General features: G+C 27.6%; 2 protein-coding genes across 2 annotated transcripts in view; one reads left to right on the forward strand and one right to left on the reverse strand.

The window, feature by feature from the left end:
• Positions 1 to 8,873, reverse strand: part of LOC107443891 (26S proteasome non-ATPase regulatory subunit 10) — a 20,667-nt gene extending 11,794 nt beyond the window's left edge. The window contains exons 1-3 of the mRNA XM_043053426.2: positions 8,617 to 8,873; positions 5,595 to 5,693; positions 4,397 to 4,543 (exon numbers count right to left, since the gene is read on the reverse strand). Coding sequence (XP_042909360.1) covers positions 4,397 to 4,543; positions 5,595 to 5,693; positions 8,617 to 8,718 — 348 coding nt within the window. The 5' untranslated portion in view covers positions 8,719 to 8,873. The remainder of the gene's footprint in view (positions 1 to 4,396; positions 4,544 to 5,594; positions 5,694 to 8,616) is intronic.
• Positions 8,874 to 8,996: 123 nt separating this feature from the next.
• LOC107443890 (glutamine amidotransferase-like class 1 domain-containing protein 1) lies at positions 8,997 to 19,086 on the forward strand. Its single transcript, XM_016057897.4, has 7 exons — positions 8,997 to 9,369; positions 9,462 to 9,538; positions 11,815 to 11,920; positions 13,467 to 13,574; positions 14,312 to 14,403; positions 16,213 to 16,306; positions 18,115 to 19,086. The coding sequence occupies exons 1-7, from the start codon at positions 9,318 to 9,320 to the stop codon at positions 18,255 to 18,257; spliced, it is 672 nt and encodes a 223-aa protein (XP_015913383.1). The 5' UTR covers positions 8,997 to 9,317; the 3' UTR covers positions 18,258 to 19,086.
• The last annotated feature ends 4,290 nt before the right edge of the window (positions 19,087 to 23,376 follow it).

The following is a 23,376-nucleotide window of genomic DNA, read 5'->3' on the forward strand; positions in this document are numbered from 1 at the left end:
TAAAAAAAAAACTTGGAAATAATCTTAAAAATAAGAAAAAAACGATGAAGTAATACACTAATGATTATTTCCAAAATGATGGTAAGGTAAACATCTTTAAAAAAAGAAAAAAAAATCAAAAAATCTTGTGAGGAAAAAAAATATATATTTTTTAAATGGCGAGAAAATTTATCGAATTTCGTTCCGGTTTTTTGGTTTTCCGATTTTCTGATTTCCGGATAACGGGTTCTGTACTGTACTATGTTTTTTTGCCCATATAAAAATAAAATTAATTAAATTAGATTAATGAATGAATATTTTAAAAAACTGTATTAACATCAAGTGTATTAACACCCCTAAAAAATGTACTTGAACTTGAATAAAAGAATAAAAAGTATTTTATTAATAATTGAAAATTTGACAAGATATATGGAGAGTGTGAACTAATAGTAGACATTGAAAAAAAAAAGGCGTGTGGTATCAGACAACTATAAAAGTATAAATTTGATGGCATGTACCACACGTGCTATCACGTAATGTTCTTTATTGAATTTATCTGAAACAGTGAAAATAAAATAATTAACTGTGCCCAATAAACTATATTTTTTTGTTTAAATAATTAGTAATTATCACTGATCTTATTTTTAAATATGTGAAAGTGTGAACTAATACTACTATTAGTTTACCTAATTTAGTCTAATTTGAGTTGGAAAAAAACAGACCAGATGTTGCCAGAAATAAATCTAAACCTGTATCAAAATTTTTAAAAACATAAAAGATTCAAGAGAAATAAACTGTTTCCAATTTGAAACATTATATAATATAAAGTTATCGTTACATATTGTTAAAAAGTACAATTATTTATAATTTCTTATTGAGTCACACGTTTTTGTATTCCTAATTTGAAATATTTTCCTTCAAAAAGAGTTGATTGTTTTCATCATTATCATTAGCTAACCATCATAATCATTAATTTTATAATGATTAACAAAATTTTCTTACATAAAATCTTAATAGTTATGTATTTTAAAAACAAAATCTTGTTTGAAAAATAACTACTTTTAAGAGAAAAAAGAAGAATGAAGGTTGGAGAAGGGAGCCAGAAGCCTCCTACTATTTAAAAATAAATCATGACAATATATTTCAAACTACAGTTTTGTATTGAAAATCGTTCTATACACACATATGTATGATTTAAATTTAACAAAAGTATATCATTATTGCTACTAAAATACAGACTATTAATGTATCATTAAACATTATTAAATACTAAATCATTATTAACAACTAAAAGGAAAACATTATTTTTTTGTTAAACTTAAAAAATCTAGATGCAATAGGATTACATAGCTGTCAACATACATAGGAAAAAAATCCAGTAGATTTTATGAAATATAAATTTCATGATAACTGTTGAATAATGTACTAAATATCTTAGACATAAAAAATTTTAGCGTTTTTTATCGTCATCAAAATAGAGAAGTTGCACTTATGAATGACATTTAATATGCTTGAAATATTGTGTATTATGTTTAACCCTTAATTTTGAATAGTAATAGGCATTTCATTTATAAAAAATAATTCAGAATTTTTAATCAATTTAGAATGGGAGTTCTGAATAAAAATAAACTTAGCATTTTATAACAAAAAAACAAAGTTTCAAACCGATTTCTATGAATAATGCTTGCTTCATAGTAAAACTTATTTTAATATTTAAGCAAGTAATAATCTGTGCAAAAATTCTATTTCAATAGGGATTTTTTCAGAAACTTACTCAATTTTAAGGAATTTTTTAAAATGCACAAAAACCAGGAGAATTTTATATTAAACTAGTACACCAGGAGAAACGGGCATAATCCATAAGTCGACTGGAAAATCCAGTAGAGTTGGCAGCTATGGCATTATGAGATTTTCAAAATGTCATTTACTAAGGCCATTTTGCTAATTGAAAACATATTAACACAGCAATATAGTTACTATAAATTTTAAAACTATGAAAATCAGTAAGAAATTGAAACTACCTAAGACTAAAACACTTTGAAAATATTTAAATCATTGATTTCTCAAAACAAAAAAAATCTTTTGATTTAAATCAATGGTTTTTCATTAAAATAATCAACTGATTTAAATCAAGCGCTCTTATAGAACAACAAATTCAGCTGCAAAGTACAATACATTTTTACACATGAAGTTACGGAAACTAAGGTAATAGTACTCATAAATATACACGCATAACAATACTGTGAATAAATGCATGGTGAGAATTACAGAGCTAAAAAAATATTCTAAAACTACTGATTTCAAAAATGTTACCCAAGTTTAAAAAATAACTACAAATGTTTGAAAGTAGTTTATGATACATTCAACATGTTCCTCATTAATGACTATGATAAGTCAAAAATAAAGTTCTAAAGTGGATTCTATGAAATATAGGTGGAAGCTTGAAACATGGATTCTTTTGATAAATGCTCAAAATTGCTGTATCTTGAGATTTTTGTAAAAAATTAACAAAACTATACACATTCAAAAATAATGAAATAATAATAACTCACAGGCCTTACATTCAACCATCAAGTTTTAACGGAATATAGCTAATGGTTGCAAAAATTATTAAATTTTCTTCACATAGCTCAATAAACGTCACTTTTTATGTGCTTAATCTTGACTAAATTTCTTATTAATGGCACTTGAACTAGACACTTAAGTAGTATACACGTAAAATGTGTGTACTATTATGAAATAAAAAATTCTTATTATTTAATTAGGAAACATTGATACAGAAAAAATGTGTGTTAGGAACAAAATATAAAATTGCAACAGATCTTGAATCAAATACTTGTAACTGAATAGAAGATGTTTAAAAAATCAACTACAGATAAGATTCATAAACAAGTAATATTAAAAAAGTATTTTTAAAGTCAATTCCTACTTAGGTTAACAAAGAAAAATTTTATCATAGTTACTTTAAATTTGAACAAGTTTGTTTTGCAAGTTACTTTAAATTTGATATAAATATATATATAGGGAGAATGTGAACTAATCATAAAAATAAAAAAATAAAATAAAAAAGACGTGTGGCATCAGACAACTATAAAAGTATAAATTTGGTGATGTGGACCACATGTACTACCACATAATGTTCTTTATTGAATTTATCTGACATAGCGAATATAAAATAATTAAATATTTAAATATGAGCAGTAAACTATATTTCGGTTCAAATAGAGTTATAAGTTAGTAATTATCACTGATTTTATCGTTAAAATATGTGAAAACTAATCACTTATAGTAAAATTTAAAACAATGACTAACACTTAACCCAACAGAAAATTCCATTTCGTTTTTCTTTAATCCCTATTTATTGAACGAATTAATATTTCAAAAAAAAAAAAAAAAAAAAAAAAAAAAAAAAAAAAAAAAAAAANAAAAAAAAAAAACTGTGTTAACATCAAGTGTCATAGACTACAAGTTTAAAAAATTGTATTTGAAATTTAGTGGATGAATGAAAAGTATTTTATTAACAATTGAAAATTTGAACAAGATATAAGGAGAGTGTGAACTAATACAGTAGACGCCGCTTAATGTGATCACGGTTAATGTTATCAATTGTTTAATGTTATCAAAATCGCTTAGTCCCGTCCGCTTATATCAAAATACATTGAAAAATCATCGTTTATTGTAATCAAATGTTCGTTTATTGTTATCAGTTTATAGGTAAATTTTATTTTCCTGAAATCAATAAAAACAAGAAGGAAAACTTTTTTTGTGTTTTGTGAAGTGTTTCCTGAAACTTACCAAAAGTCCAAACGGGGCTGGTATATTATCTTTTAAACATGTGTTATTATGAGGGGGGGGGTATTTTGCCATTTTCGGTCAAGCATTGCAAAATTCCGCCGCACTGTACGATTTCAAATTCCCGGAAATCCTAAATAAAGAGAAAAGAAGACCTGCCAGTAACGAGTCAATGTTTGTCACGAGCACCTTTTCAGAAGAACTAAACAATGTGACAGATGATATGTTCCAGCCGCTATGGGAAAGGGGTAAGGGGTGACCTTCAAAAGAGAACATTGTTTCGGGTATGCCACTTGATCTTGGCAGGTCCCTTACTGAATCGCTATTGGTCAAACAATAAAATGGGGAGGGGGATAGTGAAACTGCAACATCTAAGTGTTTAAAAGACGAAAAAAAATCATTTTTTAGCTTAATTTTTTTTTCGTTTATTGTAATCAATCGGTTATTGTTATCAAATCAGGTTCGTCCCGATGTGATCACATTAAGCGGCGTCTACTGTAGTAGGAATTGAATAAAAATATTGCTGAACATTAATAGAAAATACTTTTGACCTATTTACATTAAAAAATTAAATTCATTTCATTTTGCAAATGTCAGTCATATTAAATTTGAGATGAATACTTACATTTTCCCTATTTTTTGAAGCGGCATAGTGTAAGGCCGTCTGCCCTGTCTGATTTGGAGAATTAACATCAGCTCCCTTGCCTATAAGTACGGCTACAATCTCTGCAGAGCCAACAGAAGACGCAATCATCAAAGGAGTCCAATTAGACTACAAAATAAATCAGGAAATAAATAATCTGACACTCGAAGAATATTTTCAAGCACTATATACAGTAAAAAAATTGCAAAATAATTTTCCAAGGCATTTCACTATCATGAGAAAATAACTAGTTTCTGACAAAGAACTCTTTTCTTTATTCTATTAGCCATTATTAAATGCTCGAGAGATTTTTCTGTTTGATATCAGAGGGTGGAAAATGAAGTCTGAAATTGAGAATATTCAGTTTTAATGAAATAAACATTATAAATCCCAGGTATTTAAATTTAAAGACTCTCTCAAGCTTCATATCATTGATCTTAAGTGTCACTCCCCTTTTCCAGTTTAATATACAGTCTCTACAGAGAAATAATCAAATTGCTTTTTTCATCCATGTCAGATAATTATTAAACTAATAAAATATATTGCATGATACAGACAAACCATACAATATAATAACTTTAAAAAAAAAACTATTTTAGTTTTGTTTTCATAAACGAAATCAAAACTTAATTTCTCAGGCCTACCTTCATATGTAAAGAACATTTAAAATATTGTAATTAAGTTACATATTGTCTATTATAACAAAGCATACATCACATTCACAACCAAGAAAAGTATACTAATTTTCATTACCAAAAGCTGAATACTCAAAACAATTCTTAGATAAAAGACTAAAGGTATTTTCAAAACAGATTTTATTTGCAGATACGTACTTTATGACAAAAAATACTTTATTACCTGGGCTTCAGAATTTTCATTTCAAATCAAGAATAATTAAATAAAAAATTTTAAATAAACATCTTTAAAGCTTACATAATTTTAAAACCATGAAAAAATTCTTGAACATTTTAAAGTGCATTTCCATGAGTTCATTTTATATTTTATAAAAACAAGTTAATTTTGACGGTCAAATTATGAATTCAGCTTGATGGTCAACATTTTACTAAAATGATGGCCAAGTATCAGCTAAATCACTATTCCTTGCAGCTATATTGTATTTACTGAATGGGAAATAAATTAATATAAATTTTCAGTAGAAAGTAAGAAATATATTTCATACATCATCAAGTTCATCGACTGGAGATCCTAATTTCAAAAGATAGTCCACAATATCCTTTTGACTTCCAGATGCAGCCCAATGTAGAGGTATCCTTCCAGACTGGAAAAAAAAATTGTTTAGAACAAAGAGTCTCAGCCTCATAAATATTGAGCAAAATAAAATATCAACCACTCCCTTGTGAAAATCCAGTTATTTAGAGTATAGGAACAAAAGAGGCATGCAGAATTATAAGACGAAACATTTTTAAGCAATTCTCTTATGCATTAAATCTGTTAGGTTTTCTTAAAAAAATAAATACAATCAATGTGTGTGTTAACTCCAGAGTTGGCAAGGTTTAGAACTGAATGGATTAATCCACGGTTTAAACTGTCCAGTCCAAAACAGTCTTAAACTATCCAAAACTATTTTGTTCAAATTACATCACAATTTTTAAAAAAAAATAAGGTGAAGAATAAAAGATTAATTTTTGAACAAGAAACAAAATGAAGACAAGTTTTTGTATTACTATTAAAAAAGTTTATTAGTATATTTGATATTGCATTATTTATCCTTATGCATAAAACCTAATTTATCAGCATTTAATGGACAATGTATTAACATTTGTTATTCAATGAATTGTGCCGCTTCAAAAGTTATTAATCTTTTCCTATTATATTATTTTCCTTTAACATTTTACAGTAAATTGTATAAAATATTTATTAATATATGTAATTATTATGCATACAATGGCTACACATATAAAGTTTTTACCTTTTACCAATGTTAAGGTTTTGGGCACTTTAAGACAGTAAAACCTACATGTCCTGTTTGGACAACCAAAATCCCAACCCTGATTATTTTTAATATTGCATTATTCATCCTTATGCAAAAACATAATTTATCAGTATTAAAAGCATATTTATTCATAATTAAAAGTATTCACTTTCGCTGTTCAATGAATTGCAGAGCTTCAAAAGTTACAGATCTTTTCTTATTATATTATTTTCTTTTAATAAGTTAAAGCAAATTGTATAAAAAATATCAAATATTATTAATATATGTAATTATGTGTACAATTGTTATACATATATAATTTTTATCTTTTACCAATGATCAGGGTTTGGTACACTTAAAGACAGTAAAACCCATGCGTCTGGTCTAAAGCCAGATTATGGCATCCAAAACCACAATCCTGGTTTTCTCAATACTTTTCTCCCAACAGGTAATAGCCGTCTATTTGTTATAATCAAAATAAATACAATAATGAAGAAAATACAACAAAGAAATACTTGCTTAAAAAGAGCCATATATTTTTAATTAGATAATTAAAAAATACCCCAAAAATAATTGTTTTACACTAAAATGCAGTATCAACAAAACAATCAAATCGTTGATACTGCTTCAAACAAAATCATGCTACTGACGTGCTTGTGAAAATATGTCAGTGGCATGATGGTTCAGATCCAGGTCCCCTGTTACACCATTTTGAGCCGACTGATGTGAGACGATCACCATTTCAATGTTTCATTAGTTGAAAATTCCTCTAGAATCTAAACCTTTGCATTAGAGTTCATAACCCATTGAGGGACTTCCAGGGACAAAACTTCTTTATAATGGTCAGAAAAGTTCTTGTGCAAAGAGTCAAGGTGATGGCAATATTCTCATAGTAACCCCCCGGGCAGACATCTACAGGATTTTCAAAAAAAAAAAACGTGCAAATTTAAATTGCATTTGGCACTTATGTGATTGTAGTTGGCATGACATATCACAATACGAAAAGGTCCCTAGTTGCACCAACTACAATCGTCTAGGTGCCAAATGGATCCTTAGCTTGCAACTTAAAAAAAAAACATATAGATATTTGCCTTGGGTTAGCTAAGAGTTATACCTTTCGAGTTGGTCCCATTCTGTGATGTTTCTCATGGGGCGTTGCCAGGAAGTAGCTAAGAATTGGTGATTATTTTGCCACAGATCACTATACGGAAATCTCCCTGTGCGTCAGATCACAATAAGGAAATCTCCCCAATTAGACACTATACAGGGATATTTTCAGGGGAGATTTCCGCATCGTGATCAGTGGCAGAATAATCACCAAGTCTTGGAAACTTCTGGGCAGTGGCCCGCGAGAAACTAAAGAAAAACATCACAGAAAGGGACCAACTCGAAAGGTAAAACTCGTACCCACCCCCTGGCAAACATCCACTTGTTTTTTTTTTAAATTGCAAGTTTAGGATCTATTTGGCACCTTGACAATTGTAATTGGTGATACAGATCACAGTATGGTAATACCCCCTACTTTTTGTATAGTGCTATGTTGCGCCAACTACAATCGTCAAGGTGCCAAATAGAACTTAATCTTGCAATTAAAAATCAACAAGTGGATGTTTGCTGTGGCTGCGAATTATACAGTTCGAGGAGTTGGCCGTTTTCTGCGACGTTTTTTTTTCTTTCTTTAATTTTTAGTTTCTCGTGAGCTACTAGACAGAAGTTGCCAAGACTTGGCGATTATTCTGTCATAGAGCAGGATAAGGAAATCTCCCCCATTGCACCATGGAGCTTTTAACACATGCTTTCCATTTCCAAGGAAAAACGGGAAAATTTAATATTTACCCATCATTTTGATCTCNTTTTTTCCTCTTTAATTTTTAGTTTCTCGTGAGCTACTTGACAGAAGTTGCCAAGACTTGGCGATTATTCTGTCATAGAGCAGGATAAGGAAATCTCCCCCATTGCACTATGGAGCTTTTAACATATCCTTTCCATTTCCAAGGAAAAACGGGAAAATTTAATATTTAACCATCATTTTGATCTCAATTTCTTATTATCTGAAAGAACATAAGAAGTCGCCAAAATTAGAGAGACACAAAATGGGAAACTTTTACCCTGAAAAAGCTTCAATTAACAGAGCTTAATCCAAGAAACTCTCTATTCTACACTCTAACCTTAGTTAGAATTATCTAATAATTCGGACACATGAAATAACATACAGAGCTTGTTACATAACAGTACAAATTAACAATAAAGATATAAATGATATTTTTACCCCATCTTTAGTAAGTAAACAAGACTTATCCTTTTCAATTCTTTCTTTAAGTTTTTCAAATTTACCTTCGAAAGCAAACCGGCAGAGCTCCAATTCGGACATTGTTATTTGTCATCAAAATCCAAATAAAAACAAATTTTCAAATTTGTTTATCATCCACATCCGATAGAAGTTGAGAAGTTTTCAACCTGAGAAATGGGCTATTTTCACTGCTTATAATTCAGGCACATCTGATGACCATCAAAAGAAAATGAGACAGGCTGTTGTTTGATTATCCGCTATTTCGATGACCAATTTTGGTTGGAATTGCGCAGTAAAAACAGTACCTAGAAGCTTTGTGGAATTTTTGTAAATAGAAGTTTTAACATTATGAATCTGGCAATTACGGTGATGATTTGTTTTGTTTTCATTGGTTTCGGCAGCTGAGGCTGGTTGTTGTCGCTTTTAAGTGTAGTTTTTGATGAAAGTTGAGAATGTCAAAATCGTATATGAATAGTTGATTTGCTACATACTTGTTTTATTCTAAATTCGCAGTTTTAAACAATTATTTAATTTTTTTCTCTTTTTTTTTGTGAATAATTTAGGGTGATCATGCGATGATAGAGGGGCGTACCTTAACTTGTAATTTTTTGATACCCTCGTCTTAACAGTTACAACTAATGTATTCATGATCTATTGTTCTATAAATTTATTACTTGATCATGGCTAGTGCTCGCCACAACTGTTTGATTGTCTTAAGTGGTTGCAAAGAAGGTATATGTCAAAATTTAACAAAGATAGTTGTCTATGTATAATCTTTATTAAACCATTTTTATTCATATTAAAACTGTCTCTTTATATTTTAGGCAACTCTGCCCAATCTTTTATACAGTCGTTTACTTTGGTCCACACTAATTTCACTGTACAGATAGCAACACCAGGTGTAAGTTAGCCTATAATTATGTTTTACAGGGATTTTTCCATATCGTGATCTGGCGAGACAACTGCAATCGCCTAGGTGCCCAACACATTTTAAACTTGCAAATTTAAAAAAAACCATGTAGATCTTGGCCCGGGGGTGGCTACAATTTATATAAACCTCGCCATACCTAGATTTTCTCTTTTTATTTCTCACTTTCACCAAAAGAAGCGGTAATTATTTATTTAGACAGGTTGGTATTAATAATAACCGAATTTATCACATAGCCGGATATAACACATATACAAAGAGGAACACCCATGTCCCATTGCTATATAAATCTTTTCATAACATTGACCAATCTTGATTGGTTATTATTAATAATAAGTGAATAATTTGTGAATTTCTCACTGATCGAAAGAAGCGGTAATTATTTATTTAGACAGGTTGGTATTAATAATAACCGAATTTATCACATAACTGGATATAACACATATACAAAGAGGAACACCCATGTACCATTGCTATATAAATCTTTTCATAACATTGACCAATCTTGATTGGTTATTATTAATAATAAGTGAATAATTTGTGAAATTTCTCACTGATCGAAAGAAGCGGTAATTATTTATTTAGATAGGTTGGTATTAATAATAACCGAATTTATCACATAACCGGATATAACACATATACAAAGAGGAACACCCATGTCCCATTGCTATATGAATCGTTGCATAACATTGACCAAACTTGATTGGTTAGTATTAATAATAAGTGAATAATTTGTGAAATTTCTCACTTTGATCAAAAGAAGCGGTAATTATTTATTTAGACAGGTTGGTATTAATAATAACCGGATTTATTACTTTAATTCGATTATTCAGCCAAAGATCACGATACAAAAATCTCTCCTGTTTTACAAATGTTGTGTTGTTTAATTGTGACTTAGCTCATTTTTAATTAAATACCTTTTTTTAAAAAAATATTTGGCACTTTTACCTATCTAGTATTACCTAAATAAGTTTTTCAAAATTGCAATGCAAGTAAAACAATATTTCATTTAAATTAAATATGAAGTATTTTATTTAAATGTCCAATATGTTTGAATTATTTTACACATTTAGTTTTCAGCTCTATATGATCAGTAAAAAAAATAATAAGTTAGCAAAATAATAGTTCTAATTAGCAATTCAAGTTAGCAAAATAATAATTCTAAATCAATAAGAACATTCAAAGATACAAATCTTCCTAAATTTGGAAACTATCCCACCCGATTCCACAAGAAACACAACTATTTACAACTTTTTTTATTTAAACTACAACTTTTTAGCTAAAGCTGATTTGTCTCTATTGGTTCACTGTTAGTATCATTTTGTAAAATACTATTTTTAGAAGACAACATTCTGCATAGCATTTTTAAAAAGTATTTATTTTTGAATTCGTTTTTTAAAGTTATTTTTAAGAAGAGCTTAATTTTTCTTTTTTAAAAACGAGATTTTTTTCTGAATTATGTCCATTTTTTGCCATTTTTACATTGCTGTATTCACCGTTTTTATGATTAATTTAGACTCAATGCATTTTACCGTACCATGAGTCCTAAGCTTATTAAAGCACCAATAATTTTACATGTTTGATGAGACCCTTACGGGTTCACATGTGCCTGCCTATACAGCGCTGGGTTAGATGAGATTCTTGCACTCTCATGTGCTACATTTTGCAAGATATTCTCAGCTTTAGGTTTCATTTTCTACCCTCTGAAATCGAACTGAAAAAATATCTCGATCTTTTTATGGTGGCTAATATCGTCAAGAAAAGAGTTCTTTGTCAGAAGCAGATTATTTTTACCATGATCGTGTGAAGTCTTTAAAAATTATTTTGTTAATGTACATGGTGCTTAAAAATATTTTTGAATACTTAAAAGGTGCTTATTTTTTGTTGAAAGATTTGGCTGGCTACGCACACTGGACAGAATTATCATCGTTAAAAGAAATTATAGAAAAACAACACTGAAAAAAAAATAGTCTCTTTAAAATAGATATACAAAACAGACATAAAAAATGGTGATGTTTTGTTGACTTTAAAAATTATATGAATTTAACAAACATATAATACTGATTCTAATAATTAGAAATGACATCTTATGATTATTCTATGCATTTAAATATTACACATTCAAAATATAAAATGTTGTTATTTTATTGAATAACCAATTGCTTATACTTAGTAAACGTTTTTGTTCCATCATGTTATTATATTTTATGTGTACTTGTTCGCTTAATACATTAATAATTTTCTTTTAGGGCAAACCCTTAGAATTTTCTAAACACGATGACCAAAGTAGAAGATGGCTAAATGAATTTAGAATGAAATCTTTAGCAATACCTCTCAGTTTACAAACTATTGATCGTGAGTTTTATAGAAATATACTAGACATTCATAATTACTTGTAATTTTACTATTATCATACATTGAAAAGTTGAATTTATAATTTAGTTTTTAAAATGTATTTCATTAATTACTGCATTCAATACTGAATGAAATATTTGAATGTATTACAATTATGCGGTACATATAAATGAGTTTTATATCTTGTTTGTCTCTTATATTTAACTAACAATGCTGCAACTAATTATATATACATAAGCTTTTTTGTTGAACGTTATGAAATAATATTTAAAAAAAAAAGCTTTTCTAGAATCCTACGTATCCAGGAACAAGAGAAAAGCTTGTTGTATATCCTGAATATCAAATTTAATAAAGGCCATTGTAAAAATAATTTTATGCGATGTAAAATTGTATTAGAATAGTGATTAATATAACTTTTTTTTTTATCACTACCACTACCAAAAAAATTGGAGGTAGGCCTTAACTTTTAACAAATTAAATTACTGATTACCAAGGCTTTACAGCTTAAACCTGATGAGTTTCCGGCATTAAAAGTCAGAATTATTGATTAAAGCTAAACCTTTTTTTCTGATAGAATAATAAATGTGATTAGAGATTAAGTAAACTTATGCTTAATTATTCATTTAAATTATGCTGAATATAATTTATTTGGAATTTCATGTTTAGAAAATATCAATAATTAAAATTTTTAAGGACATAAATTTTTAGAAATGCCTCGTTAATGATTTTACTCCAGAAATTTTCAGGATTTTTGAGTTGGGTTTGATTCATAAATGATGCTATTTATTCATAAAAATACAAATTCAAATTTATTTTTAAGATGTGCTTTTTAATAATGCAGATTAAACATAAATGACATTTAGAGTTCTGCTGAAATGTTACCAATTTAAAAAATTAAGTTATTCACATTTAAGAATGTAAAAGGGAAAAAATCAGATTCAATTTAACATTAAAAAGATAATCTGTAGCCCAATAGGTTTATAGCCGAAAGAGAATAGTCTAATGAAAGTTGTTTTTTTTTTCTGTGTATACAAAGAAGTAATAACACTTACAATTTTTTTTACTGCTTACTAAAATATTAATAAATCTAACTTAATATAACTGATTCATTTTGTCTTAGGATAAAAGTAAATTTAGATATAATTTAATAAATTGTCTAGAAATAATGGAACTAAATAAAAAAAAATGCTAAAGAAATACACAAAAAATGCTTGTTGACTAATATTTTCATTTAGTTTTTCAGATTACTCTTTAAATATAATGTTTAATTTTATGGAAATTGCTTATTTTGGCATATAGTAAGGATAAATTTAAATAGCATACTTTTTAATTTATGATTTTAAAAGCTGCTTAGAACATTGGTTATTTCTTAGTTCAAAGACTAGTTTTTGTTATATTTACTTGATATGGCTAATTAGCTTTATATTTTAATTTTTTTAAAAATTTGTTTCTTTATCTGTGTAAAAGAAATGAAGTCATCAAAAATTTATGCATTGAGTGCACACAATTTGAATAAGATAGTTTCATTACTTTTTGTTTCTTTTAGCTCACAGATATTCTTGTTTATTAATACCGCATTCTCCGGGTGCAGCTTTTGATCTGTGTAACGATGAGGATCTTGCTCAAATTCTAAAAAACTTTATCCAAGAAAAAAGTATGTTAAGATTTGATTATTGTTCTCTATTTAGTTTAATGTTATTTATTGAAAGTGTGATTTGTAAAACATATAATTGTAGCACTTACATGACTTAAAAATATATTGCATATTAGAATATCTTTATATAATTGGAATAATAGACTTTGCATTATATAATGTTTTGTGATTAATGATGTGTGAGTATTAATGATTAAAAATTAATTTTAAACACATATAGTGTAAAACACAAAAATATGCACTTTAATATTTATTATTTAAAGAAAAAAAATTAATGCATTAGAACTAAATCAGGAGCATTAGAGCTAAACATTAGCAAATGCTTTAAAGATTGGAAAGTTAAGGCGGTTTATGGAGAATGGCAGGTTATTAAATTGTATTATATAGACATAGCTGCTAACTCTACTGAATTTTGCTACTGGATCATCCGTAAAAATTTACTGTAGCCAATTATTATCTGGCTACTAAATAAAAAAAAAATCACATTTAAGAATTTATTGCAGCCATTTATGTAGCTACTAAATAAAAAAAATTACCTTTGAAAATATACTGTCGCCACTTTTTATGTCATACATTAACAAGTAAAAAATCACCTTTAAAAATTTTCTATTAAGCTTATTATTATTACCCAACAAAAAAGGGGCTGGATAGCATGTTACCAATTATCGGTAATTCCGGATAGTTTATTAATAATTCAAGATCATCAGTACATAAAATTATGATTCTTTTTTCTATAGAGCCAATTTGTGCCATTGGAATGGGTGTTGCAGCACTATTCCCTGCAATTGAAGAAGAATTCTGGTTATTTTCAAAGTACAGTCTAACTTCTGTATGTTCATTTTTTTTTAATTCCTTCTTACTTATTTTGTTTCATTCCTTTGCAGTTTATTGTATTTTCTGAAACAAGTGTAAGCATTTAATTAAATTGTATTTATATTTGGAGATTTTTATTTCAGTATAATTGTTTTGAAAAATTCAAAATTAATTGCTGACATTGTTTTAAATATTTTTTTAATGTTATATTTAATAGATCTTCCTGATAGAAAGATAGTTCCATCAAATAGTCCTCTACTAAAGCAAAATTTCACCCAATCACTTGATCCTTTGTATTTTGGATTAGGTTCAAAAAAATTAAAAGCTATGGAGTTAAACATTGATAGTCATAAATTCAGAATTAAGTCAGCTGTTTAATGACAGTTATAAAATAAAATAATGGGTAGTCGGGTTTTCATTCTGTCTTTGCGAGCCACCGCTAGGATTCAAACCTGGTTCACCTCATCAAACAGTGAATGCTTTACCTGGCCAGCCACCCTGGCTCAAGCTAAATTTATAATAAAAATTAAATTACAATTGCTCTGACCTTCAACAGTTTTACCTCGTCTTTGTTTTTAAAATAGAATACTATAAAATTTAAGAGTAGTAGTGGTTACTTATGCAGACAGTTGGAAATAAATTCTAAAACTAATAAACATAATTCGAGGAAAAGGGAAAATATCAAAATAAAAAACATGACTATCTGCCAGTTTTATATATACAAAATTCTTAAAAATATGGGCATTTCTTAATTTCATAGCTTTAAATGATTAAAGGGTTATTCTTTCACAGTTAACTCTTAGGATGTATAACATAATATAAAGTATTGCAATTTTGCCAAATTTTTATTGATTAATTGGCATGAAATTCTAAATTAAGGTTTAAAAATATCTGAAAATTCTAAATGTATAAAAAAAAAATGTATGCATTACAATTCAAAATTTTTTTCATCACTGTCAAATAATATAATATAAATTAATAAAAAATATTTAATTCATCAAAATTTACCCATTACGTACTCGTTTTTAGGCAGAGGGTTTGTAAGTTTTTGTTAAAGAATTATTCAGGGTGGCCACCCATCTGGAAAACCTTGAAAACCTGGAATTATCAGGGAATTTTTTTATACTGGAAAAAACCTGGAAATATCAGGGAAATTTGGATAAAAACCTGGAAAAATCAGGTAATTTTATTNATGCATTACAATTCAAAATTTTTTTCATCACTGACGAATAATATAATATAAATTAATAAAAAATATTTAATTCATCAAAATTTACCTATTACGTACTCGTTTTCAGGCTGAGAATTTGTAAGTTTTTGTTAAAGAATTATTGTAGTGTATGCAATCATTCAAAACATATTAAGAGAAGCATGACACATTAAAATAAGGTTAAAGTGACAAATTTTTTAACCGTTACAGGTATTAATCTATAAAAGCCGTATTTCCAAAACTCTGTTTTCTTCCTCTATTTTGGAGGTGATAAATCCAAATTTGACGAAAAAAGTTCTTCAGAAAAATTTAGTTTTTTGGCCAAAGTAAGCTAATTCTGCCATACTGTTAACCATTATACATAGATTAAAAGATTTTTTTGAGATACTACCAAAGCACTTTACGGGAGAAAAATCTGTTCAACCATTCAAAAATTAGTATTTAATTGTTAACAAAAATAGAAATATGTAATAAAAAAATTATAAACATATTAATATTTTTAGTTTTTTCCAAATAACAATTCTTAAAAATATCTGGAGTTCAACTACTGGCTCCAAGGCATAAAAGTTTCATATTACTCAATAAATAATTTTAACATATTTTTTTGTTTTTCAGTTATCTGTATTTGAGCTTGCTAAAAATGTAGATTTTGACAGCATATCTGTCATTCCAGAAGATGTGATAAAAGATAGGCTTGGTACATATAGTTGTAAGTAGCAATTTAATAAAAAAAATTTTCTATTTCCTAGCCTTTTTTAGCTATTCGCTCTTGAACTCCTCAAAATATATAACAGATTTTATATATGTATGTATTGTGTGTATATATATATGTATTAAAATTCTTATATATGAGTACAGGCATGTGATTCTTCATCTAATTTGCGGAATTCTGTGAATTTCAAGAGCGTTGATTCTCGAAAATCCACAAATCAGTAATTCATTTTCAGTACTTTAAATTTCCAACAAGTTGATCTAAAATTTTAATTTTGTTATTTATGCAAAATCTCGATAATAAGATCTACTTGTGTTTGCCTGCAATAATAGACAATTTCAAATTTCATTAATAGAGAAAGCGGTAAAATCCCTTTTCCTTTTTGTTTGCATTTCATACAGGAATCCATGCCAAAATATAACAGAAATTTTTAAAGCATGAAACTATTATGTTACAGCTCTTATTATTCATAACCGTTTTGCTAGAGCCGGATTCTTAGAGAATTTGGAATGTGCTGAGGTCGAAGATGATATTCCTTCAGACAATCTAAAAAAAAAATGTAGGTTCAGCTAACAAGGGAAACTAGGGAAGTGTGACTCACCAATTTTGAAATAAACTAGTGGATGTATGCTTTATGAGGAATAATTTTAGGGGGCAACATTCGTTTCGGCCCACAGAAGGTCGTGTGAGAGATAAAAAATAATTCAATATATAAGAAAATCAGTATTTTATTACTTCAATGCAGAGTTATTGTAATTATCTCATACTCCAATTAATTTTGTGGTACTTCCACGTACTATATAATGCATATTTATTGTCAAAATTGATTTCGAAAATTTTATACATCTGCAGTTTTTCAGAAAAACCTGTTAGGTTAATTTTTAAAAAAAAAAATTGACATCAAATTTTTTTTTTTCGAATTAATTGGAGTATGCAATTGCAAATCAATTTATTAATTAATAATTAATTACTTAATTTGCTAATTAATTTATTAATTAGCAAATTAATTAATAAACCAATTAATTACAATTTAATTGGAGTATGAGACAATTACAATAACTAATAGTCTGCATTGAAGTAATAAAATACCGATTTTTCTATATATTGAATTATTTTTTATCTCTCACAGGACCTTCTATGGGCCGAAACGAATGTTGCCCCATAAAATTATTCCTCATAAGGCATACATCCCACTAGTTTATTTCAAAACTGGCGACTCACACTTACCTAGTTTCCCTTGTAAGACAGAACCTCGAAATTGAAGACAATTAATGATTTTCTTTTTATTGATTCTGAAACTGCAACCACAGAAACATTAACTGAATCGTATATTTTGGACAGTGTGACAAATAAAAACAATACAGCACTAAATTGTGAGGAAGATGAAGAAATCATCAAACCTTCATTTGATAAAATCTTTTGAAACAAGTAGATACTAGTTTGCAAGATAAAGGTGCAACAATTGCTATTTCAATTTTGTCCAGTGTTTATGAATTTAAAACCTGTTTTGTGTTTAAGTAATTCAAATGGTGATTTTCTATTTAACGAATTTTCCATATAATGCACCAATTTTTATCGGAACTTAATGACTATGTTAAGTAGAGGTTCGTCTGTTGTTTGAATTCTTTAAAATCAAGTTTTGATACTCTTAACTTAATACAGCAACTATACCTAAATGAAGGTATAAGTTAAAGCGCAATACCATTCTGTTTTATTGTAAAATATGTGACTTACTATAGCATTTTTTTAGTGTACTAAACTTTTTTACATTCTTACAAGCTTTATTTATTTATTCATGTTTTTAGGTAGTGAACCTGATGAAATGCACGTCGTTATCGACAGGCATGTAATTACCGGTCAAAACGAACAGTCAACAATCACGGCTGTCCAGAACTTAATACTTCTTCACAACCAGAAATACACTAAAAAAGAAAAATCTCCACATTGAAATTATGTTGTATTCAAAAACGTCTATTTTTTAAGTAAACTTGTTTAATTTCTTTAAAATAGTTCTCTAGTCTTTTTTATACTGTTTATATATGAATGCGCCAAATACATTTGTAGCTATAAGATTATTGATGTAATATATTTATTGCTTGTACTGATGTTATATTTTTCCTTTTAAAGCATTCCATTTATTATCTTGATGTTTATGTGAGCTTTGTAGAAACTAATTCAAAACTAAGATTTTAGCAATTTATATTTTTTAAATGTGTAATTATTAATTTACAGAATTGATCTAATACCCAAGAGGGCAAAAAATTTTCCATCGTTAAAATGTTTTTCTTATTAATAGTTTTATTTGAAAAAAATTACTTGCACAAAAATATTTTTATTGAAAAAGAAAATTGCCCACTTAAAAAAACTTTTCACTGAAAAAAATAGTAGTAACTTTATTTGCCAATTTATTAGACTGAGTTAAGTTTATAAATGATGTCTAAAATTTAGTTTTGTAAATTATTACAAAACTAAAACTACTGTTATTATTACTTTTCCATCTTTAAATTTTTTTCTTATTGGAAATTTTTAGTCTTATTTGAAAAAAATTGGATACTTTAACAAACTTTTTCTTATAAAAATAATTGTAACTTTGTATGTCAATTTGTTTATTTATTAGACTGAATTAAGTTTATAAGTGTGACCTAAAATTTAGTTTTGTAAATTATTATTTTCATAATTTTTAACTCAAAGATGGTTGATTCAATTGTTAAAGAAATATTTATTGTCAAAAATTTTTTAAATGTATAAACTTTACTTGCTAAAAATATTTTGAAAAAGTTATTGTAATTAAAAAAAAAAAATGCTATAATTTAAAGGTGAAAAAACTGTTTTGTGGAAATATTAGACTCTGAGAATTTTGTGCAGCTCTGCTAATGATTCCTAAGAATATTATGTGAATTACATACACATGCTTTGAAGTAACTCCAACTTAAAATAATGCACTTCTATACTCAGCTGTAAAAGTTTCAAAAATAATTTCTTGTTTAGAAGTGCTTTTTAATACTGACTTCAAAGTTTTATACCATCCTCAAACCCTATCTCATTAAAAAATTGCTGAATCTAGAAAGTATGGTGGATAATTCATTTTTGTTATCTCTAAATTTTTTAAAAGGAACAAGATTTGAGGATGTCATAGATACATAGCTGCCAACTGTACAGGATTTTCCAGTAGTCTACTGGTTTCATAAAAATTCTCCTGGTTTTTGTACTTTTTCAGCAATTAAAAAAATCCCTTATTGAAGTATAATTTTTCTGAAGAATATTGCTTGCTTGAATATTTAAATAAGTGTCAGTAATGCATAATAAAGCGAGCCTCATTTATAAAATTCAGTTAACTATCTTTGATGAATTAAATGCCTATTATTATTCAAAATGAGTAAACATTTCAAGGTCATTTAATGTGAAATCATAGTTGGAAAATATTGCAGTTTTTCTATTTTGTTGACTATAAAAATCCCCAAAAGTTCCCTGTGTGTGAAATATTTAGCATATTTTGAAACGATTATCATGAAATTTATATTATTTCATAAAATCTACTGGATTTTTTCCTATCTGTGTTGGCTGCTATGATAGATATCAAGAAAATCTCATAGTCAGAATTAAAGAGAATTCCCAAAGAAAATTTTGTAAAGTTGTTTCTGAAATTTTTGGTGCCTAGTACTGAATGCATAACAGTTCAAAACATTGAAAATGAATTGGTAAATTTTAGGTTTATTAGATGAGTTCTGTACGTTAATTACCACACCTTGTATTTTAATCGGGTGAGGCACGTTTCTTTGTACCTCCCTTGTTTGTGCAAAAAGGGATTGATTCTGTGTAAGATGACTTTGATAAAACTTCATTAATCCAGGGTTGCCAAAGGTAACTAAAATGCAACTATTTCCGGCTTGAGGCGACTATTGCAACTTTTTTTTTTTTTTGCATGAAAAGGCCAAAGAAAGCAACTATTTTCCGGAAAAGAAGACTATTGGGAGACTTTTCTGTACTACTAGCAATGTTTTTTAAGCATAAATTTGGTTGTCAACCTGCGGCCGGCCGGATGAATTTTTTTCTTAAAAAGATTATGAATTGCAAAATTGAGTCATCACTGCACAGATTCCATTATAAGTCTATATTGTTTCACCTTTTCAAAGTTTGTTACAAAATTCTGCATGAATAAATTTTTTTTTAATACGATATTAATTTGCTTTAATCAATTATCGATAAAGGGGAAACATTTTTAGAAAAAGTTTTTTTTAATGAATTCTAGTAATTAAAAGTATTTAATTTTTTGCAACAAATTTTTTTAATATAAATATTTAGTGCTAGAACACAAACGTATGTATAAAAATTATTATATTTGCCATTAACTAGACTAAATGGATCATAGTATTTAACAAGTCATTTAATAAAATTTTAGTCATATTATAGAAAAATTTTGCACTTATTTAGGCAACTATTTTGCTCATTTTTTTTGTGTGGCAACTCTGATATCAGCCATTAACATTTTTTTAAAAATACTTGTTGTCTGTTATGAAAAAGCAGTCAAACTGTGTCTCACCTGAATTTATGATTTAAATTATTTTTAGTTTTTTTTTAAAAATTTTTTTATCTAATAAGATATATTGTGGCTTACAAGCAATCTTAGATGAATTTTAATGCATAGGGATATTGAGTGAATTTTAAACAAGAGAGATAATAGCTTAACCGAGATAATTCGGATTAAGTAAGGCACACATACATAATTTCTGGTCCCAAAATGCAACTGAATTTTAATCAAAAAATAAAACTTGAATTTCTTTTCTTCAGTGAGTGCTTATTGAGATCCTGAGAAAATTGTGTGTCTCTCTTTGTTGCTTTTCGCTTATTGTAGCTAAAGCTGCTCTTCAAAGCTTTTTTGCATAAAAAATGAGAGAAATCCTCAATTTGTGTGCCTTAAATCATGGGCTCCCAAAGAAGTGGAAGCTGTAGCTCTGTAAGTCTGAAATTATTATTATTATTTTTTTACCAGCAATAATTTTTCAAACCTATAAATATGCTTATATCCAACCAATAAACCATAATCTGTTTAATTTTTCCAATATTTTTACGAAATTATTTAAATAAAATGCCAATGAACAAGTAATGTATGTAAAAAAAAAAATTTTTAAAGTCAATTCCTACTTTGGTCCACAAAGAAAAAAATTTTTTAAATTACTTTTATTAAATAATTACAATTTGTTCTTCTATATAAAGCTGAAATTAATTAATTTAATTAAATTAATGAATTAATATTTGAAAAAACTGTATCAACATCAAGTGTCATCCACTACAAGTTTAAAAGAAATGTATTTGAACTTGAGTGGACAAATAAAAAGTATTTTATTAACGATTGAAAATGTGAACAAGATAATAGGGAGAGTGTGAACTAATAGTAGGAATTGGAGAAAAAAGGCATGTGGTATCAGGCAACTATAAAAGTTTAAATTTGGTGACGTGGACCAAAAGTTCTTTATTGAATTTATCTGACACAGCGAATATAAAATAATTAAATATTTAAGTGTGCACAATAAACTGTTTTTTCCCCCCATTCAAATGGAACTATAAGTTAGAAATGATCACTGATGTTATTTTTAAAATATGTGAAGAACTGAATAGCTTATAGTAAAATTTAAAACAATGACTAATGCTTAACCTATCAAAAAATTCCATTTCGTTTTTAACTCATCCCTATTTAATGAATTAATNACACTTTAATTGTCCACTAATCTTCAGATTTCCTGCTATGTTTTAAAAAACTTTATTTGTGAAAACCTTCAGCGTGGCGGACAGCTGGCCGCCTTAGGCGGCTAGTAAATTAATATATGGAGAAAAAAAAACTGTATTAACATCAAGTGTGATCCACTATAAATTTAAAAAATTGTATTTGAACTTGAGTGGATGAATAAAAAAGTATTTTATGAACGATTGAAAATTTGAACAAGATATATAGGGGGAGTGCGAACTAATAGTAGGAATTGAAAAATTTAAAAGAAAACAAACAAATGCATCAATACTTCCGTTGAACATTTCACTTCAAAAATAGAGAATTATGTGTCTCTGATGACCATTCTTATAATTTGTAGCAAGTTGTTGAAACTTGTGGTGTTGTAAGTTTACCTAAGGGTGGAAAAAACTGAAGAAGTGCAAAGTGATATTGATGAAGACAGTGTAACGGAACAATTTCTACTGCCAACATTTGCAGAAGGAGAAGAAACAAAGAGCAACATTCTGTGTTCACATTAGTGTGCAGAAAATGAACATTAATTTTTTGAACAAAAAACGATTCAAAATATAACATGTTTTTTCCACAAATATTTTTAAGTTTTTTACCTTTTGAATTTCACTACCATAAAATCTCTTTCTTTCAAATTCAGCTTTTCCATCAAACTTTTTGAATAAGAGTATTTGTCATTATCAGTGGTGTAGTTGTATTTTATATTTGGAAGGAGTTCACCTCTCTGAGATTATATATATATATACCAGGGTTGGCAAGATTTTGCCGCAGGTGTAAAAAACCATGGTAAAAACCGTCCTGGCAAATACAGGTTTTGGCCAAGCAAATTGGCAAAAAGTGGCAAAAACCTATATTTTCCAAGATGAGAGGACAAAAACACATTTTTGATACAAAATTATTCCTAAAATTGAAATATATACTATAAATATAAATAATTACAAAAAAATTAACAAAATTATTATTCCATAATTAAATGATAATGTAATAATATATCATTTTAGTAGGTTAAAACGTTATTGATTGGAAAATTTGTGATTATTCTTTTTTTTCCAGTGAAATGAACTTATTTTAAATTAATATAACTATAATTTAAAGCATAAAATATCTATCAATATGTGTAGTTAANTTGAGGAAATGTATTACAACTAAAAAGAGAAGGCTGCAATCTGTTTCATGTCTCTTCTTAACAATAAACAAGCAATATATAAATAAAAAAAAGTAAACTCCTAAATAGGCCAACAAAAATTTCTTTATTTTCCTTAATTTTTATTAAATAATTAATAATTTTATTAATAATTATCAGTGGTGTAGTTTTATTGTATATTTAGAAGGA

Source organism: Parasteatoda tepidariorum, chromosome 1 (genome assembly GCF_043381705.1).
Source record: "Parasteatoda tepidariorum isolate YZ-2023 chromosome 1, CAS_Ptep_4.0, whole genome shotgun sequence".
NCBI classification, from domain to species: Eukaryota; Metazoa; Arthropoda; class Arachnida; order Araneae; family Theridiidae; genus Parasteatoda; species Parasteatoda tepidariorum.